Source organism: Somniosus microcephalus, chromosome 6 (assembly GCF_052327205.1).
Source record: "Somniosus microcephalus isolate GS21.2 chromosome 6, FLI_Smic_1.0, whole genome shotgun sequence".
NCBI lineage: Eukaryota > Metazoa > Chordata > Chondrichthyes > Squaliformes > Somniosidae > Somniosus > Somniosus microcephalus.
Window position 1 is genome coordinate 120333589 of NC_140992.1, and position 20313 is coordinate 120353901.

A 20313-nucleotide genomic window follows, 5' to 3' on the forward strand; every position below is an offset into this window, starting at 1 on the left:
CCTCTCTCTCTCTCCTCTTCCCGACAACGCTGCTTGGCCCCGTTGAAAAGCCACCCGATCGAGCTCTAGCCCGCCGCAGCCCAGGAAGGATCAGTGTACTACCTGCCACCAGCCCGATTAGCTGGAACACCATCGACAGGATAACCAAGCCCCGCTCTCGACAGCCTCTCCTGCAAATCTTTCATGTCGATGAATCAGAGGCGGTTGCCCACGGTCGACGCCCGTTTCTTCTGATTGTTTCATTTTCTTTTTTTTCTTCCTTCTGGCCTCGACTTCTGACAACTTCGCTTCAGGGATGGATCCCCATGAGGTGGTGCAGACTGCAGGTAAGTTCGGATCTGCTCGTCACCAGTATTATGTCCGTGTGTAATTGAGACATGGACTGCAGGAGTTGGTTATAACAGGTCTTTACTGAGTGGAGACAAACTGGAACTAACGATGCAAAGTTACTACACAGGCTTATATACAGGGGTGGTCACTACTGGTACTGCAGTATACAGGGACTGCAGAATATAGTTCCTTCTGCAAAGTACATACACGACACTGGTCGGACTCCACAAACTGGGGTAGTCTCCACCGCGAGAACACCTCCCGTACCAAGATCCTTGCAGTGCCCAGTGCTGTGGCTGTTCTACAGGAGAAGGCTTCTACCCACTTGGATAACACATCCACCAGGACGAGGCAGTATTTGTAGCCTCCCTGGGCGGTGGGCAGGGGCCCGATGTAGTCGATCTGGATTGACTGCCATAAGAACATAAGAACATAAGAAATAGGAGCAGGAGTAGGCCAATCGGCCCCTTGAGCCTGCTCCGCCATTCAATAAGATCATGGCTGATCTGATCCTAACCGCCAATCTACTATCACTGAACCATCTCCTGAATCTAACAGAATTAGACACACGAAATAGGAGCAGGATCAGGCTACATGGCCCCTGGGCCCGCTCCGCTACCCACAGGGCCATGACCGATCCGAACCTAGGCTCATGTCCAAATTCCTGCCCGTTCCCCATAACCCTTTATTCCCTTTTCATCTAGGAAACTGTCTATTTCTGTTTTAAATTTATGTAATGATGTAGCTTCTACAGCTTTTTGGGGTAGCATATTCCATGGACCTACCACCCTCTGAGTGAAGTAGTTCCTCCTCATCTCAGTTTTGAAAGAGCAGCCCCTTATTCTAAGACTATGCCCCCTAGTTCTAGTTTCACCCATCATCGGGAACATCGTCCCCGCATCCACCCGATCCAACCCCTTCACAATCTTATATGTTTCAATAAGATCGCCTCTCATTCTTCTGAACTCCAATGAGTAGAGTCCCAAACTACTCAACCTCTCCTCATATGTCCATCCCCTCATCCCCGGGATTAACCGAGTGAACCTTCTTTGTACTGACTCGAGAGCAAGTATGTCTTTTCTTAAGTATGGACACCAAAACTGTATGCAGTATTCCAGGTGCGGTCTCACCAATACCTTGTACAACTGAAGCAATACCTCCCTATTTTTATATTCTATCCCCCTAGCAATGAAAGCCAACATTCCATTGGCCTTCTTAATCACTTGCTGCACCTGCATACTAACCTTTTGAGTTTCGTGCACCAGGACCCCCAGATCCGTTTGTACTTCAGTACTTTCCAGTTTCTTGCCATTAAGATAATAACTTGCTCTACGATTTTTCCTGCCAAAATGCATAACCTCACACTTTCCAGTATTGTATTCCATCTGCCAAATCTCTGCCCACTTACTTAGCCTGTCTATGTCCCCTTGCAGGTTTTTTATGTCCTCCTCACTCACTACTTTCCCTCCCACCTTAGTATCATCTGCAAACTTTGATATGTTACGCTCGGTCCCCTCCTCCAAATCATTAATATAGATTGTAAAGAGTTGGGGGCCCAGCACTGACCCCTGTGGAACACCACTAGTTACTGATTGCCAGTCCGAGAATGAACCATTTATCCCAACTCTCTGCTTTCTGTTAGATAGCCAATCCTCTATCCATGCCAGAATATTACCCCCAATCCCGTGATTTTTTATCTTAAGCAATAATCTTTGGTGTGGCACCTTGTCAAATGCCTTTTGGAAGTCTAAATACACTACGTCCACTGGTTCCCCTTTATCCACCCTATATGTTACTTCCTCAAAGAACTCCAGCAAATTTGTCAAACATGACTTCCCCTTCATAAAACCATGCTGACTTTGTCCTATTAAATTATGATTATCCAAATGTCCTGTTACTGTCTCCTTAATAATGGACTCCAATATTTTACCTACCACAGATGTTAGGCTAACCGGTCTATAGTTTCCAGCCTTCTGTCTACTGCCCTTTTTAAATAAGGGTGTTACATTTGCAGTTTTCCAGTCTGCCGGGACCTTTGCCGAGTCCAGGGAGTTTTGGAAAATTATTACCAATGCATCCACAATCCCTACCGCCACTTCCCTCAAGACCCTAGGATGTAAGCCATCAGGTCCAGGTGATTTATCTGCCTTGAGTCCCATTATTTTACCGAGTACCACTTCCTTAGTGATTTTGATTGTGTTTAGCTCCTCCCCCCCCATAGCCCCCTGTTTGTCCAGTGTTGGGATATTCTTAGTGTCTTCTACTGTAAAGACTGATACAAAATATTCATTCAGTGTTTTTGCCATCTCCATATTTCCCACCATTAATTTCCCGATGTCATCCTCTAAGGGACCAACATTTACTTTAGCCACCCTTTTTCTTTTATATAACTATAAAAACTCTTACTATCTGTTTTTATATTTTTTGCTAGTTTACTTTCATAATCTATCTTCCATTTCTTAATCAATCTTTTTGTTACTTTTTGCTGTCTTTTAAAGTTTTCCCAATCCTCTATCCTCCCACTAGATTTGGCTACCTTATATGCCCTTGTTTTTAGTCGAATACTATCCTTAATTTCTTTACTTAGCCACGGATGGCTGTCTTTTCTTTTACACCCTTTTCTTCTCAGTGGAATATATATTTTTTTGGAAGTTGTAAAATAACTCCTTAAATGTACACCACTGATCATGTATCGTCTTACCCTTTAATCTATTTTCCCAATCCACCCTACTCAATTCCGCTCTCATACCTTCATAGTCTCCTTTATTCAAGCTTAGCATGCTCGTTTGAGGTCCAACCTTCTCACCCTCTAATTGAATATGGAATTCAACCATGTTATGGTCACTCATTCCAAGGGGATCCTTTACTAGGACATTTTTAATTAATCCTGTCTCGTTACACAGGACCAGATCTAAGGTTGCTTGCCCCCTGGTCGGTTCAGTTACATACTGCTCAAGAAACCCATCCCTAATACACTCAATGAACTCATCCTCAAGGCAGCCCTGCCCAATTTGATTTGTCCTATTAATATGATAGTTAAAATCCCCCATAATTATAGATGTTCCCTTATTACAAGCCTCAACTATTTCCTGATTGATACTCCGTCCAACAGAGTTGCAACTGTTCGGAGGCCTATAGACTACGCCCACTAGTGTTTTTTTCCCCTTATTATTCCTTACCTCCACCCAAACTGTTTCATTATCCTGATCTTTTGACCCAATATCATTTCTCTGTATTACAGTGATTCCTTCCTTTATTAACATAGCCACCCCACCTCCCCTTCCTTCCTGCCTGTCCTCCCTGATCGTTAAATAACCTGGTATGTTTAATTCCCAGGCATTGTCACCCTGCAGCCATGTTTCTGTAATGGCCACAAGATCATACCCATATTTAATTATTTGTGCCATTAACTCGTCTATTTTGTTACGAATGCTACGTGCATTCAGATAGAGAACTTTCAAATATGTTTTGTGACACTTAGTTCCTGCTTTTGCCCTTTTTATTACTTTACCTTTTACTCCATACCTTCTGCCCCTTCCTGACACACTCTGGTTTTTAATTTCCCCACTGCTACCTAAGTCTATGACTTTCTCTGTTGTCATTTTTATTATTTGCTCTCTAGGAACCTCCCCCCCACTAGTTAGTTTAAAGCCCTCTCGACAGCCCTAGTTATATGATCCGCCAGGACTCTAGTCCCAGCACTGGCCAAGTGAAGCCCATCCCAACAGAACAGCTCCCTCCTGCTCCAGTACTGGTGCCAGTGTCCCAGGAAGCAAAACCCATTTCTCCCACACCAGTCTTTGAGCCATGCATTTAACTCTCTAATTTTATTTGTCATAGCCAAATTCGCTCGTGGCTCAGGATTATTACCCTTGAGGTTCTGTTTTTTAATTTGACCCCTAGTTGCTCATACTCCTTTAACAGAACCGGCTTCCTAGTCCTATCTACGTCATTTGTACCAACATGGACCACGACAACTGGATCCACCCCCTCCCACTGCAAGTTTCTTTCCAGCCCAGAGGAGATGTCCTTAACCCTGGCACCGGGTAGGCAACACAGCCTTCGGGACTCTCGCTCTCGGCTGCAGAGAACTCTATCTATCCCCCTAATAATACTATCCCCTACCACTGCAACATTTCTATTTACTCCCCCCTCTTGAATGGCCCCCCATTCCACGGTGCTGTGGCCAGGTTGCTCATCCTCCATGCAATCCCTGCTCCTGTCCCCACAGGGAGTAAGAACCTCGAACCTGTTGCTCAAGAGCAAGGGCTGCGGCTCCTCCAGCTCTACCTCCTGGATCCCCGTACCTGCCTCACTCGTAGTCACACCGTCCTGTCCCTGACCATGGGCTATATCTGAATTACTTAACTTCATAGGTGTGACCACCTCCTGCTACACAGAGTCCAGGTACTTCTCCCCCTCCCTGATGTGTCACAGTGTCTGAAGCTCAGACTCCAGCTCATCAACACGGAGCTGGAGTTCCTCTAGCAGCAGACACTTGTCACAGACGTAATCACTGTGAGCCTCAATGGGGTTCACTGGCTCCCACATCTTGCAACAGTAACACATCACCTGCTCCATTCTATTTAATTACCCTCCTAATGTGTCCCATGGGCACCATCTTCTGTGGGTGTCGGGGTTGTTTGCAGCGCACACAAGACAGCTAGCACAGAACTCGCGGACGTCTTCCCGGAGTCCCGGCCACCATCCCGCCTGTTCCACCCATTGCCAGGTGGTCTCAGGCCCGGGGTGTCCCGCTCCCGGACCCTCATGGGCCAGTTGAAGGAACTCCCTCTGGTGCTGCTGGGGTACTACCCACTGTTCTTCTTTGAACAGCATGCCTTCCCTTATGGAGAGGGCCGCTGCGCCATAAGGGCCTTCTATGCTCCTACCCTCGCTCACTGCGCTGATGCTGGTTTTCAGGACAGGGTCCTGGGCTTGGACCATTTTAAGATCCGGGGCTAATGCTACTCCTAAGCTCCTCTGGGTCCCATCCCTGCCTCTAACTGCCGCCACGGGCCCGGACCCATAGGGGTCCCAGAAAGTGCCGGTGCGGGCAGCCTCCTTGGCCAGCATGTCAGCTTGCTGGTTACCCTGGCCGCGGGGCTCTGTGGAGGAGTGGGCCTTCACTTTGTGGATGAAGATCTCGCCTTCCTCCCCCACGGCTGCCAGGATTTTCTCCAGCAGGGGTTTTACTACTAAGGGTCTCCCGTCGGCAGAGGTATACCCGCGGTGAGACCAAATGGCCAGGTATTCCGTGCACGAATTGCAAGTGAACATGCTGTCCGAGCAAATCGTGTACGGGGTAGGGAAGATTTCGGGGTGGGTCACGACGTACACCACCGCGGACAGCTCCGCCTGCTGAGCGCTCATGGTACTGGGGAGTTTGATCGCCAGGGCAATGTTTGCCGTTGGGTCGTAAACTCCACACCCCATGAGTCGTTCGCCAGCAGATACCATGCTGGAACCGTCTACATAGATCTCGCGGCCTGTGGGATGTATCCCTGCCCGTAAACCTATGTTTACCTCCCATACCCCTTCTATGGAACACTGATGGGCTGTTCCAGGATATACCATATTGGCCGCGAGCTTTGTACTCGCAAAGTCCCCTCACCTTCAGATCCATCTGCGAGAGGAGGAAGGTCCAGCGCGCAATGCAGGCACTGCTGACTGTCCCATCTTTAATCCCCCTGTCCAGTAGCATCTGGGTGGGTGTGTGATGTGTGAGGAGGGTGATGGGAGAGGTGCCTGTGAAGATCGAGGATCTTTTCACAGCCCAATACGTGGCCAAAAGGTGCCGTTCGCAAATTGAGTAGCTCCTCTCCACATCAGTGAGTACTCTGGAGGAGTAGACCACGGGTCTTAGCCTGCCATGCCGCTCCTGGAGCAGCACAGCACTGAGACTATCCCCGCTGGCCGCTACCTCCAAGAAGAACTCCTTCCCCCCATCGATGGCTCCCAGGGCTGGTGCGGCCTGCAGGTCCCCTTGAGCTGGACAAATGCTGCCTGGCACCCCTCATCGCAACACCACTCCAATCCCTTGTGTAGGAGTCGGAGCAGAGGGGCTGCTGTGGCTGCATAGTCTTCAATGAAGTCTCTGCAGTACCCCGTTAACCCTAGGAATGACCTCACACCTCTCACTGTGTTGGGGACCGGTAGCTCTTGGACCGCTTCCCTCCTCGCCTTGTCTATTGCTCTCTCTCCGGCGCGGACGGTCAGGCCCAGGAATTTAACTTCCCGCTGGCCGATCTGCGCCTTTTTCGGGTTCACTTTGAACCCCTTACACTGTAGAAGCTCCAGCAGTTCGGCCAGCAGCGGGCCGTGCTCCCCGACTGAGTTGGTAAACAAGAGCAGGTCATCCACATACTGCACTAACTGGGTTAGCTGACTAAATTCTTTTAAACTATCTGCCATACACTGGTGGGAGATGCTGGGGCTGTTGTGAAAGCCCTGTGGCAAGCAGTTCCAAGTGTACTGTTGCCCTTTAAAAGTAAAGGCAAATTTGTACTGGTCCTCCCGCCTTAAAGGGATGGACCAAAATCCATTTGAAATATCCAGCACCGTGAACGTGGTCGCAGATGCTGGAATACTTCCGATGAGGTTGGCAACTGCTGCCACTGTGGGGGCACATGCGGGGATATTGCTGTTGAGCACCCGATAGTCCACCGTGGCTCTCCATGAATTGTCCGGTTTCTTAACCAGCCAAAGCAGAGAATTAACATGGGTGGCTATGGGCCTCTACACTCCCTGCTGTACTAAAGAGGACATGGCTGCTTCCATGTCAGCCTCTGCTTCTCGGGGGAAGCTACACTGCTTCTGGGGCGGGCCATGGGGTCCCCGTCTACTCTGATCTCAGATCCGGTGACCCTCCCGCAGTCGTGTTTGTGCGTGGCAAACGCAGCCAGGTGGGCTTGCACGAATGCCTGGAATTCCCTCGGGACACCATCAACCATGAGCCCGAGGTTGTAACCCTCTTTCGGCTTCACAGTATTCAGGGTCCCCTTCCCTTCCTTTCCTGGGATGACTACCACACCGCCCTCCTTACCCGTGTCGGCTCCCCAGAGGCAAAGATTGCGGAGATCCACGAGGATCCCGTGGCCCACGATAAAGTCGGCCCCTAGGATCCCTTTGCCTCCCTCCGCTTCTCACCTCACCAGGACGCACGTCCACTTGGTCTGGAGCATGCCCAGCCGGATTGAGAGCGGCTTGGAGAACGCTCCCGCCTGTTCCTTGCCTGTGAATCCCGATAGGACGTATGGAACCCCACTAGACAGAGGTGAGGTGGTGGGGTTAGCTGCGTGGATCATGGTGCACGATGCTCCCGTATCCAGCAGATAAGTCTCTTTAACCTTCTCTACCTCCATCTGCACGAGCGGTCTCTTCCACCCGTCATACCGGAGGTCACACAGGTGGACAGGCTGCGCGGGCTCCAGTCATTGCGGGGAGTCAGATGGGGCTGAGGGAACTACAACACCGGTGGTGGCAGCTATTTTCCCCTGGCTGGCCACGAGGAGAGATCGTTGGGACTGTATCGACTCCAGGAGTGGCTCGATCGCAGCGGGAAGGATACCTGGCCCTGCCTTTTGGGCTGGGGCTGGTGAATCCCTCCCCTTATTCTCCTTCCAGGGATTCTTACAATCCTTTCACCAGTGGCCGTCCTTCCCGCACCCGTAACAGTTCAACTTATTCTGGGCGGGATGGTTTCCCTCCTGGTGCCACTCTTTCTTATTCTGGCCCCCAGGTTTAACCTCATGGACTTTCCCCTTGGGTTGGGGCATCTCGATACCCCTTATATTTTTTAATGCTATCGTGAGCTGTCGGATCACCGTTTCCTCGGTGGCCTGGGGGCTACGGGGGTCAACCAGGCCGCAGCCTAGGCTCGGATTTGGGGCAGGCAGTTTGTCATTAGACAACGGAGCCAGTGGGCCAATTGGTCTTGGTCCATCAATGTTCGTGCCGGCATTCCCGGGCATGCCCTCCGGTAGACTGGCCACAGTCTGTCTGCGAACATCTGCGGGGACTCCCCTGGGAGCTGTACCGTTCTTTCTACACGGGCGAACGGGCTGCCGTCATTCATACCCATGGCCTCCAATATCTCATCCCTTAAGTCATCGTATCCCTTCTGCCCCTTCTTACATTCATCTGATAGGGTCTGGAGGAGTTTACCCTCCAGAGAAAACAGCAGCATCTTGGCTTGCTCTGCGTCATCGCAGTCATTAACGCAAGCTGCCTGTTCTATCTCTCTAAAATGCAGTGAGGGGTCTCCCTTTTCGGAGAGCTTAGGGATGTGACTAACCATGGCCCTGAGTTGCTGGGTGCCATGCGGTACCACAAACTGGTTTTGGACGGCTCCTTGTTTGTCGTCATCGCCGGGAGGGCCGTACCTCTGTTGTCGGAGGGGGTACACCGGTCCCGGCCCCGGCCTATCTAGCGGGGGCTGCTGTACCTCCCCTACCACTTCATCTTCCACCCCCCTATGCTGCCAGACCTCCTGAAAGCTCGGAGCTATGGGTGGTGGCCGTGAAACCTCTGGTTCCCTCGCTGGCTCATCTCTTTGCGCTGCCTGTGGGACCATTCTGCTTGGGTTGCCGGTAAAGTCCGACTGGCCTGCCTTTGGGCTGATAAGGCATATCATCCCCTTAGGCCTCACTAAAGCCATACTCAAGGTTCCTATCTCTTCCCTACAGGGGCCATGATCTGCTTCCTCAAAGCCTCGGTCGCAAGCCAGTCTATATGCTGCCTTTACTTCTTTAACCTTCTCCTCCTGTTCTCTTATCTCTTGGGTTAGGTGGGCAATTGTGTCCTTTAACCTTATCTCAGTACCTCTTGCCCCTCTGACCTGGAACTCCAAACTCTCCACCTTGTAACTTGCGCTACCTTTGACTTCAGCGGTCTGGCATTCCAGGCGCTCTATTTTTGCTCTTGTATTATTCTTAACTTCAGCGACCCGGCTCTCCAGGCGCTCTATTTTTGCCTGGTGTTCTTTTGCCGTCTGCACTCTTTCTTGGTTTAGCGCCTGAAGCGCCACTATCAATTTCTCCTCTGATAAAGCCTTATCCTGTATCTCTACCTCCTTGTCCTGGATTTCTAGGGCCGATTTCTTAAGCTTGGCAGCCTGTGCTGCTACAACTCTGTCCAACACTAGGACCTGTTTCTTGTAGCACATAAGCCACACTGCTTTCTCTATTGACCCCTTATGTTGCTTACTGGCCGTCCACTGGGCGGCTGCACCTATGGGACGCTCAGCCTGTAATAGGGTGAGTATCCACTTCTTGGTGATATTCACCTTTCTAAACGCATGATCGGACAAACTCTTTTCCATTACGGCTCCTTCGTCTGCACCACTGTCTACTATATTGCACACTGCTGCCTGGGTCCTGCCGCGGTCGCCATTCTGCAGGGGGTTTTGCTACTTGCTTTGGCCAGTCGGTAATGTCTCCGGCTGCCTTATCTCTGAGCGGTTCAGATCGCTCACCCCTTAGTTCTGATCCCCGGACTTATTGACAGATAGCGATATAAACAAACGAGCAGACCAGTGGTTTGGTACAAAGAAAACCAAAATTTATTAACAGAAAAAATAAGATAACAATACTATACAAAAGGATGATATGAATGCAGTACACTTACACTTAACAGGGGAGGAGAAACGGCACATCGAGAGAAAATGGTTAAAATGACAATTCAGCAATCCCCTTAACTCCCACCCTCTACACCTAGCTAGATTATCTTGCGATGGGTCAGAAGTATAATGCTCACTGGTCTGAGATGTTGAAAGAAAAGCCTTGCCCCTTTGCCCTGTTGCCTGCCGATGTCACATGGTCCCACTGTTGCACAGACTTCACCGTCCAGGTAGAGATACCCCAGTAATTAAAAGGTCTCTGACAGGGTATCCTACCTCTCTGGACGGGCTCTCCTTCGATGGTCTTCTTCCTTGGTTGATGGCGAGGCAGGGCACAGGAGGCGAGGCAAGAGAGAGCGAATGGCTTCTCGTGAGGCTAGTTATACCCCCCCATCTCACCTCGCCTCCTGTGCCTTGCCTCGCCATCAACCAAGGAAGAAGACCATCGAAGGAGAGCCCGTCCAGCGAGGTAGGATACCCTGTCAGAGACCTTTTAATTACTGGGGTATCTCTACCTGGACGGTGAAGTCTGTGCAACAGCGGGACCACGTGACATCAGCAGGCAACAGGGCAAAGGGGCAAGGCTTTTCTTTCAACATCTCAGACTGGTGTGCATTATACTTCTGACCCATCGCAAGATAATCTAGCTAGGTGTAAAGGGTGGGAGTTAAGGGGATTGCTGAATTGTCAATTTAGCCATTTTCCCTCGATGTGCCGTTTCTCCTCCCCTGTTAAGTGTAAGTGTACTGCATTCATATTATCCTTTTGTATAGTATTGTTATCTTATTTTCTCTGTTAATAAATGTTGGTTTTCTTTGTACCAAACCACTGGTCTGCTCGTTTGTTTATATCGCTATCTGCCAATAAGTCCAGGGATCAGAACTAAGGGGTGAGCGATTCAAACCGCTCAGAGATAAGGCAGCCGGAGACATAACCGACTGGCCAAAGCAAGTAGCAAAACCCCCTACACTATCCCTGATTATTCCCTGCCTCTCCAAGTGGAGACTAATTCTGTCGCTCAGAATTTTTTCCAATAATTTCCCTACCACTGATGTTAGGCTCACTGGCCTGCAATTCCCTGGTTTAGCCCTACTACCCTTCTTGAATAATGGTACTACGTTAGCTGTTCTCCAGTCCTCTGGCACCTCCCCTGTGGCCAGAGAGGTTCTGAAAATTTGTGTCAGAGCCCCTGCAATCTCCTCTCTTGCCTCACACAGCAGCCTGGGATACATCCCGTCAGGGCCTGGGGATTTATCCACTTTTAAGCCCACTATAACCACTCGTACCTCCTCCCTCTCAATATTTATTTATTCAATTATATCACAATCCCCCTACCTGATTTCTATGCCTACATCACCCTTCTCCATAGTGAACACAGATGCAAAATATTCATTTATAACCTCACCTACATCGTCCGGCTCCACACACAGATTGCCACTTTGGTCCCTAATGGGCCCTACTCTTTCCCTGGTTATTCTCTTGCCCTTAATATACTTATAAAACACCTTGGGATTTTCCTTTATTTTGCCCGCCGGTGCTTTTTCATGCCCCCTCTTCGCTCTCCTAATTTCTTTTTTTAAGTACCCCCCTGCACTTTTTATAGTCCTCTAGGGCTTCCACTGTTTTTAGTCCTTTGTATCTGCCAAAAGCGTCCCTTTTTTTCCTAATCCATTCTTGTATATCCCTTGACATCCAGGGTTCCCTGGGCTTGTTGGTCCCACCCTTGACCTTTACGGGAACACGTTAGCATTGTACTCTCTCTATTTCCTTTCTGAAAGACTCCCATTGCTCTGATGTGGATTTTCATACAAGTAGCTAATCCCAGTCCATTTTGGCCAGATCCTGCCTTATCATATTAAAATCGGCCTTCCCCCAATTTAGAACCTTTATTTCTGGTCCATCTTTGTCCTTTTCCATGACTGCCTTAAACCTCACCGAATTATGGTCACTGTCACCAAACTGCTCTTCTACTGACACATCTACCACTTGCCCGGCTACATTCCCTAGAATTAGATCCAGTACCGCCCCCTCTCTTGTGGGACTTTCTACATGCTAGCTCAAAAAGCTCTCCTGGATGCACTTTCAGAATTCTGCACCCTCTAAGCCTTTCACACTCTGACTATCCCAGTTAATATTGGGGCAGTTGAAATTCACTACTATTATTACCCTATTATTTCTACACTTTTCTGAGATTTGCCTACATATCCATTCCTCTATCTCCCCCTGACTGTTTGGGGGCCTATAGTACACTCCCAGCAAAGTGCTTGCCCCCTTTTTGTTTTTAAGTTCTACCCATATGGCCTCATTAGAGGAACCTGCTAAGGTATCATCCCTCCTTACAGCAGTAATTGACTCCTTGATTAATATTGTGACACCCTCTTCTCTTTTACACCCCCCTCTGTCTCGCCTGAAGATTCTATACCCCATAATATTGAGCTGCCAGTCCTGCCCCTCCCTCAACCAAGTCTCTGTGATAGCAACAATATCCTACTCCCATGTGTTCATCAACACCTTCAATTCATTTGCCTTACTCGCAAGACTCCTTGCATTAAAATAAATGCCATCCAGCCTTGCTATACTCCCTTGTGCCGTTACATATTTGCTCTGCCTTCCAGGCTGACTTGTTTTTTCCTCTATATTTGGCTGTACATCACCCCCGACTATAGCTCCACTCCGTATCCAATCCCCCTGCCAAGTTAGTTTAAAACCCCACCAACAGTACTAGCAAACCTCCCCGCAAGGATGTTGGTCCCGTTCCGGTTCAGGTGCTACCTGTCCGACTTGTACAGGTCCCACCTTCCCCAGAAGCAGACCCAGTGATCCAGTAAACTAAAGCCCTCCCTCCTGCATCAACCCTTTAGCCACACATTCATCTGCTCTATCCTGCTATTCCTATACTCACTAGCACGTGGAACCGGGAGTAATCCAGAGATTACAACCTTTGAGGTCCTGCTTTTTAATCTGCTACCTAGCTAAATTCTTGTTGCAGGACCTCATCCCTCTTTCTACCCATGTCATTGGTACCAATGTGAACCACGACTTCTGACTGTTCGCCCTCCCCCTTCAGAATACCCTGCAGTCGTTCAGTGACATCCTTGACCCTGGCACCAGGGAGGCAACATACCATCCTGGAGTCACGTCTGCAGCCACAGAAACATCTATCTGTTCCCCTTACGATCGAATCCCCTATCACTATTGCTCTCCCACTCTTTTTCCTCCCCTCCTGTGCAGCTGAGCCACTCAGTGCCACGGACTTGGCTCTTGCTGCATTCCCCTGAGAACCCATCTTCCCCATTAGTATCCAAAATGGAAAATCTGTTGGAGAGGGAGATGGACTCAGGGGACTCCTGCACTACCTTCCTAGTTCTTTTACTCTGTCTGGCGGTCACACATTTCCTGTCTGCCTGTGCACTCTTTACCTGCGGTGTGACCACCTCGTTAAACGTGCTATCATGTGCTTGCATTTCCAGGAGTGTTCCCAAATAGTAACCAGGAGCAGGATCTTGGCTGATTTTTGTTCCCTCCTCTCTAACCCAGGGGACTGAGCCCTGTTGTCTCACTTTTACTGTGTTCCTCTGATCAGCTAACTCAGCAGGGACCAGAACTGGGACCTAGGACCTGCCTGATCTGATGGCTCAGTACTATATTGGGCAATGCAGTCATCGCCAGACCATCAGGAGAGTAAGCTACATATCTAGGCTGGCACTTCAGTGCAGTACTGAGGGACTGCTGCACTGTCGGAGGAGCTGTCTTTCGGATGAGGTGTTAAACCGAGGCCCTGTTTGCCCTCTCAAGTGGACGTAAAAGGTCCCATAGCACTATTTTGAAGAGGAACATGGGAGTTCACCCGATGTCCTGGCCAATATTTATCACTAAACTAGCATCACCAACCAATTATCTGGTCATTATCACAGTGCTGTTTGTGGGACTTAGCTGTGTGCAAATTGGCGCATTTCCTACATTACAACTCTTCAGAAGTACTTAATTGGGTGTAAAGTGCTTTGGGAGGTTGTGAAAGTTACTATATAAATGCAAGGTTTTTTTTAAGCTATACATTTAGAGGGAGCGGGGTTCAATATAGTATCTTGCTTGTCATTCAGTGATTAAGTTCAAAAAACATTTCTTCAGTAAAAATGGGCCATATTTTAATTTTCCAGACAAACCAGGGTGATGAGGTAGCAGTACCCCGTTATTTAGTGGGATATTAAGTGGCTTTGCCTCTTGTGACTTTCTTTACTGTAGTCTGGATATGAGCATTTATGTTCTTATAGGCAGAAGGCATTGGAGCTGATGGAAGTGAAGAACTCGGCTCAGAGAAAAGAGTTGATCATTGTTAAGGAAGCCTTGAACAAAGCTACACTGGAGAAGGAGGTGCTACAGAATGAGAAGGCAGGCCTGGCTGAGGCTCTCAGCAAGGTATGTGGTATGGAATTTGAGAACCCAAGAAATTCAGAGCATGGAATGAGAAGGGAGGGCTGACTGAGACTCTCAGCAAGGTATGTGGTACAGAGTGTGAGAACAAAACAAATAAAGGGCATAAAGTGAGAGGGAAGGCACTTTTCAGAGATTAGAATATAATACTTGTGTGGTTGTCATGGCCACATGAGGATTGCAATACGGTGAAATTCACAGAATTTATCTCCTAGATTTATGCCACCTTGACAGGAAGTTAGAATGACCCCTGGGAGTCAATAATAATAATGGTGACAACATTTAGTTATAAGTGTCAGCATCTGAGACCTTGAGAGGCCACTCTGAGTAGAGTGACTATACAGCGCTATTGGTGGTTTACCTAATGCTAACCATCTCTGACACATATGGATTATAAGTGCTGCATCTTAATTTATTTTCGCTTCATCCGGACATTCTTGTCATGGATTCAGTTACTAAACACCCAACTTCACAGGATTAACTCCTGTTTAGATTATTGTTCAATTTAGCGAGACAATTTGTTTGTATTACTTGGGCCGAACCTCCTTCTGTTGGCCCACTGGTATGAACTCCCATTAATATGGTCATAGTCCTCCATTGGTGCAATAAAATGTTGGATAGTTTAAATAATGGAATCCATATGCATTTAGTCCAGTAACAGCTTTATTATTATGATGAATATATTAAGATACTTGCTTAAGAGTATCCCAGTTATTTTATGGGGGGAGGGTTAATTTCCTCCCCTTATTTTGTGGGGTATTTTGATAAGCTTGCCCCCATCCTATTGTATAGGGCGTTTGGGTGCAGCTACCCTCTTTATTTTCTGGGGGTATCTGATTAAGTTTGGCCTCTTTATTTTATGGGGGTATTTGGAAAGGTTTCAATCTATTTTATGGGACTTTTCTCAAGGGCAATTAGGCAATAAATGTTGGCCTTGCCAGCGATGCCCACATCCCATAAACAAATTTAAAAAATTTTTAGGAACATGTCCCTTCTTATTTTGTGCTTTTGTTCCTTTCTTACTTCATCCCCGCCGCCTTGACGTGCAGCCGAGAGGGCAGCCACACAATTTCCTTCCAGGCCATTGTCTGTCAGACAAAAACTAGATTGACCAGGCATGACATTCCCCTTCAGATTTCTCATCTCCCTCCTCCCTACACTGGGAACCACCAAACCTCTTGATGTCTCCCAACCAAGGCTGGTTTTGAGCAGAGGAAGACGTGAAGAAAGTCTAAAGTCATTTGGTTGAGTTTTCAACAGTTTCAGCTTCAAAAGATTGGCCCTGAAATTAGGATCGGGGGCTTGCCGCGCGTGCAAGCCCCCGATCTGCACTCACTCTGCGCGCCGACATCTGAAGCCCGGGCCTGCTTGCATTTCCTGCCACAGGCCCGGTTCAGCTGTTGGCGCGTTGTGCTTACCTGATCCAGCGGCGTAGTTAGTGCGATGTGCCGGCTGGGATCAGGTGAGCACTGTGCAGCCAATCAGGGGAGGGGAAACTCATGAAAAGTATGGGCTGCCAAAACACTACTTTAACTTTAAATAACATTTAAAAAAACATCCCACTGATTATAATAACTATAAATAAGTTTTTTTAAATGTTTTAAACAATTAATCAATTTTTTGAAAAAAATAATTTTTTTAAAAATAGGGTTTAAAACTAAACTTACCATCCTGTAAATTCTTTAAAAATAACAAACCTGTGGAAAAAAAATTTCTACATTATACTAAAAGCCCACTTACCTGAAAAAGTAAATACTTACGTCTTGTTTTTCCATGCGTAAAGACCGGAGGCCTTTACACGCGCGCAACTCTGAAAAAAAAAGGAATTTTACTGCGCACGCGCTGCCTGTGCAGTCGCGCACATTCTGCCTCTGAACCCCTTCGTTCAGAGGACAGGAAATGCTGGTTTTCCCCGCATGCGCTGTGCATGCTGAAAACCGGCATTTCCTCCGGCCAGACACGTGAGTACCCCGACCGTACTCACGTGTTTGGAACGGAATTACTGGGCCAATGACAACTTCTTGTCTATTTCACAGTGTGTGGCTGTATTTTTGGCTCCATCACTCTGTCTGTGTAAGATTGATTGTTTTTCTTTAAATGATTGTCTTGGGTTTTTTAATTATATTGTGTCTTTGTAGCTGCATACAGTTGTATTTTTTATCTGTATAACTTTCTGTGTGATTTCTTTGTGCTTTTTCCTGTTAATGCGTCTCTTCTCTTGGACATTCTCCCCTTTTTGATCTTGCAGGCCAAGCTGACTGGTGCAGACCTGGAGTTGTCCTTGAACAAGCTGAAGACCGAAGGAGATGGCCTGCGGGACTCTCTTGCCAAGATGAGTGCACTCAATGAAGGCTTAGCTCAGGATAAGGTTGAACTAAACCGCATCCTCCTCCGGGTGAGTTAACTGAGCCAACCTCAGAGAATCCTCACAGAATGGGGTCACTTTGATGCATACTAATTCTGGCTGAATGTGGGTCAGATGAGTTACACATTATGGGAAGCCTAAAAGCAAATTGTAGCAAATAGATCACATTATAAAGACCAGAAATGTTTTGGGTTCGATTCCTAATCTGTGCTGTGTTAGCTGATCTTGGCTAAGGTGCCTGAGGAGATGCCACGTGTAGCTTCTCCATTGTGAGATGATTCGATGCTACAAGTGGCCTCTTCACCATGAGATGACTCAATATCCAGAACCTCCTGCATGATCACGCAGAGACCACACTTATCCTATTACCCATTTAATGGCCAAGAACTATCTGACTATTGGACCTTTTCACTCTGCACATTGTTCACCCTTTCCTGATCCTGAAAAGGAAACATTATCAAGAGTCAAGTGTGGCACCAGGTGATGGCCTGGCTCACAGCGGACCAAACCGAACCAAATATTGGTAGACACTTCATTAATATCTTGAAAGGTTTGCATCCTAAAGCCTAGAATATTAATGAGAATTATATAGTGGGATCAGAGTTGTGATCATAAGCTTTTAGGATGCGATATCTCAGCTACTCTGAGTTACAATTGCTACAATCCCCAGGTCTGTTAGTCAGCTGGCTCGGTGTTCACGTAAAAGTTATCACCAACAATTCATAGCTCATTACCTGTCTTTTGTACAGTAATTAACAGCATTTGAGTCTTGCGCTGAGTACATTTCTATCAGATCTGTATGAGTATACAGGTTATTGTGTGCTTAAATATTTTATATTAAGCCTATCACTCAGCGTGCTCTTAACATAACAGCCAGGGTCAATGAACTTCACGCTTGGTTGGCAATCAAATTGGACAGTCACAAGACCACATTTGACGTTTTTTCTTGGAGTTCTTGAGTTTCATTTATCAGCCAATAGTTTGTCTTTTCCGCGGAAAGAAAGTAGCAGTTCGTTGATGTTCAGGAGCTTTGATCTTCTGTCTAGGTGGGCCGCCCACCGCGCAATTACCAGCTGGTTAATCTTACCTAAATTTATCATTGAATAGGATTACTGAATGGGGTTAGGGAGGGTGTCTCTTCCTGTATAATTCTCAGGCAATGTTAACAGCCCGTTTCAGTCATGCTACAACCATGGGCCAATAAGCAAAGGGTTTCTCCTGACACTGGAGCTACACATCTTCATTGAAAATTGCTGTCTTTAGTTGAGCGTGCCATACCTCAAGTTGGCTTCAGCATTTAGGGTAAAAATTGCCACCTCCAATATTTGGTACTAATTTTGTATCATAGAAACATAGAAGATAGGAGCAGGAGTAGGCCATTTGGCCACTCGAGCCTACTCCGCGATTCAATGCAATCATGGCTGATCATCCAAATTCAGTACCCTGTCCCTGCTTTCTCCCCATATCCCTTAATCCCCTTAGCCTTAAGAAATATATCTAACTCCTTCTTGAATATACTTAATGAATTGGCCTCAACTGTCTTCTGTGGTAGAGAATTCCACAGATTCACCACTCTCTGGGTGAAGAAATTCCTCCTCATCTCAGTCCTAAATGGCTTACCCCTTATCCTTAGACTGTGACCCCTGATTCTGGACTCCCCCACCATCGGGAACAGCCTTCCTGCATCCAATCTGTCTAGTCCTGTTAGAATTTTATAAGTTTCAATGAGATCCCCTCACATTCTTCTAAACTCTAGCGAATATAAGCCTAATCAACCCAATCTCTCTTCATACATCATTCCTGCCATCCCAGGTATCAGTCTGGTGATCTTTGCTGCACTCCCTCCATGGCAAGAACATCCTTCTTCAGATAAGGCGACCAAAACTGCACACAATACTCAAGGTGTGGTCTCACCAAGGCCCTGTACAACTGCAGCAGGACATCCTTGCTCCTGTACACGAAACCTCTCGCTATGAATGCCAACATACCATTTGCCTTCTTAACCGCCTGCTGCACCTGCATGCTTACCTTCAGCGACTGGTGCACAAGGACACCCAGGTCTCATTGCACTTCCACTTTTCCCAATCTATTTGCCGTTCAGATAATAATCTGCCTTCCTGTTTTTGCCACCAAAGTGGATAACCCCGCATTTATCCACATTAAACTGCATCTGCCATGCATCTGCCCAATCACCCAACCTGTCCAAATCGTACTGGAGTTTCTCTGCATCCTCCTTACAGCACACATGCCCACCCAGCTTTGTGTCATCTGCAAACTTGGAGATATCACACCTAGTTCCCTCATCTAGATCATTAATATATATTGTGAATAACTGGGGTCCTAGCACCGATCCCTGTGGTACCCCACTAGTCACTGCCTTCCACTCGGAAAAAGACCCGTTTATTCCAACTTTTTGCTTCCTGCCTGCCAACCAGTTTTCTATCCAAGTCAGTACGTTAACCCCAATCCCATGTGCTTTAACTTTGCATGCTAGTCTCTTATGCGGGACCTTATCGAAAGCCTTCTGAAAGTCCAAATACAACACAGCCACTGGTTCTCCCTTATCTATTCTACCAGTTACATCCTCAAAAAATTCCAGTAGATTAGTCAAGCATGACCTTTTTTAAAGCCAAGTTGATATTGTCCGATCCTGTCACTGTTTTCTAAGTGCTCCGCTATTACATCTTTTATAATGGACTCTAGCACTTTCCCCACTATCGATGTCAGGCTTACCGGTTTATATTTCCCTGTTTTTTCTCTACCACCTTTTTTAAATATTGGGGTTACATTAGCCACCCTTCAATCCATGGGAACTGTTCCAGAGTCTATAGAATTTTGGAAGATGACCAGCAATGCAGCTATTATTTCTAGGGCCACTTCCTTAAGTACCATATGATGTAGATTATCAGGCCCTGGGGATTTATTCGCCTTCAATCTTGTCAATTTCCCTAATACCATTTCCCTACAAATACTGATTTCATTCAGTTCCTCCCTCTCATTAGACCCTATGTTCCCCGACATCTCTGGGAGGTTATTTGTATCCTCCTTTGTGAAGACAGAACCAATGTATGTATTTAATTGGCTAACCATGTCTTTGTTCCCCATTATAAATTCCCCTGATTCTGACTGCAAGGGACCTACGCTTGGCTTTACCAATCTTTTTCTCTTCACATATCTATAGAAGCTTTTACAGTCAGTTTTTATGTTCCCTGCAAGCTTACTCTCATACTCTATTTCCCCCCTCTTAATTAATCCCTTTGTCCTCCTTTGCTGAATCCTAAACTGCTCCCAATCCTCAGGTTTGCTACTTTTTCTGGCCAATTTTTACGTCCTCTCCTTGGATCTTATGCTATCCCTAATTTATCTTGTTCGCCAATGTTGAGTCACCTTTTTTGTTTTATTTTTATGCCAAACAGGGATGAACAAATTCTGTAGTTCATCCATGTGATCTTTAAATGTTTGCCATTGCCTATTCACCATCAACCCTTTAAGTAACATTCCCCAATCCATCCTAGCCAACTCGTGCCTCATACCATCGTAGTTTCCTTTATTTAAATTCAGTACTCAA

General features: G+C 47.2%; 1 protein-coding gene across 1 annotated transcript in view; it reads left to right on the top strand.

Annotated features, from left to right (window-relative positions):
* LOC147116046 (uncharacterized) overlaps nt 1-20313 on the top strand; it is a 487956-nt gene that overhangs the window by 21388 nt on the left and 446255 nt on the right. The window contains exons 3-4 of the mRNA XM_085990760.1: nt 14221-14365; nt 16629-16775. Of these exons, the coding sequence (XP_085846886.1) occupies nt 14221-14365; nt 16629-16775 (292 nt within the window). The remainder of the gene's footprint in view (nt 1-14220; nt 14366-16628; nt 16776-20313) is intronic.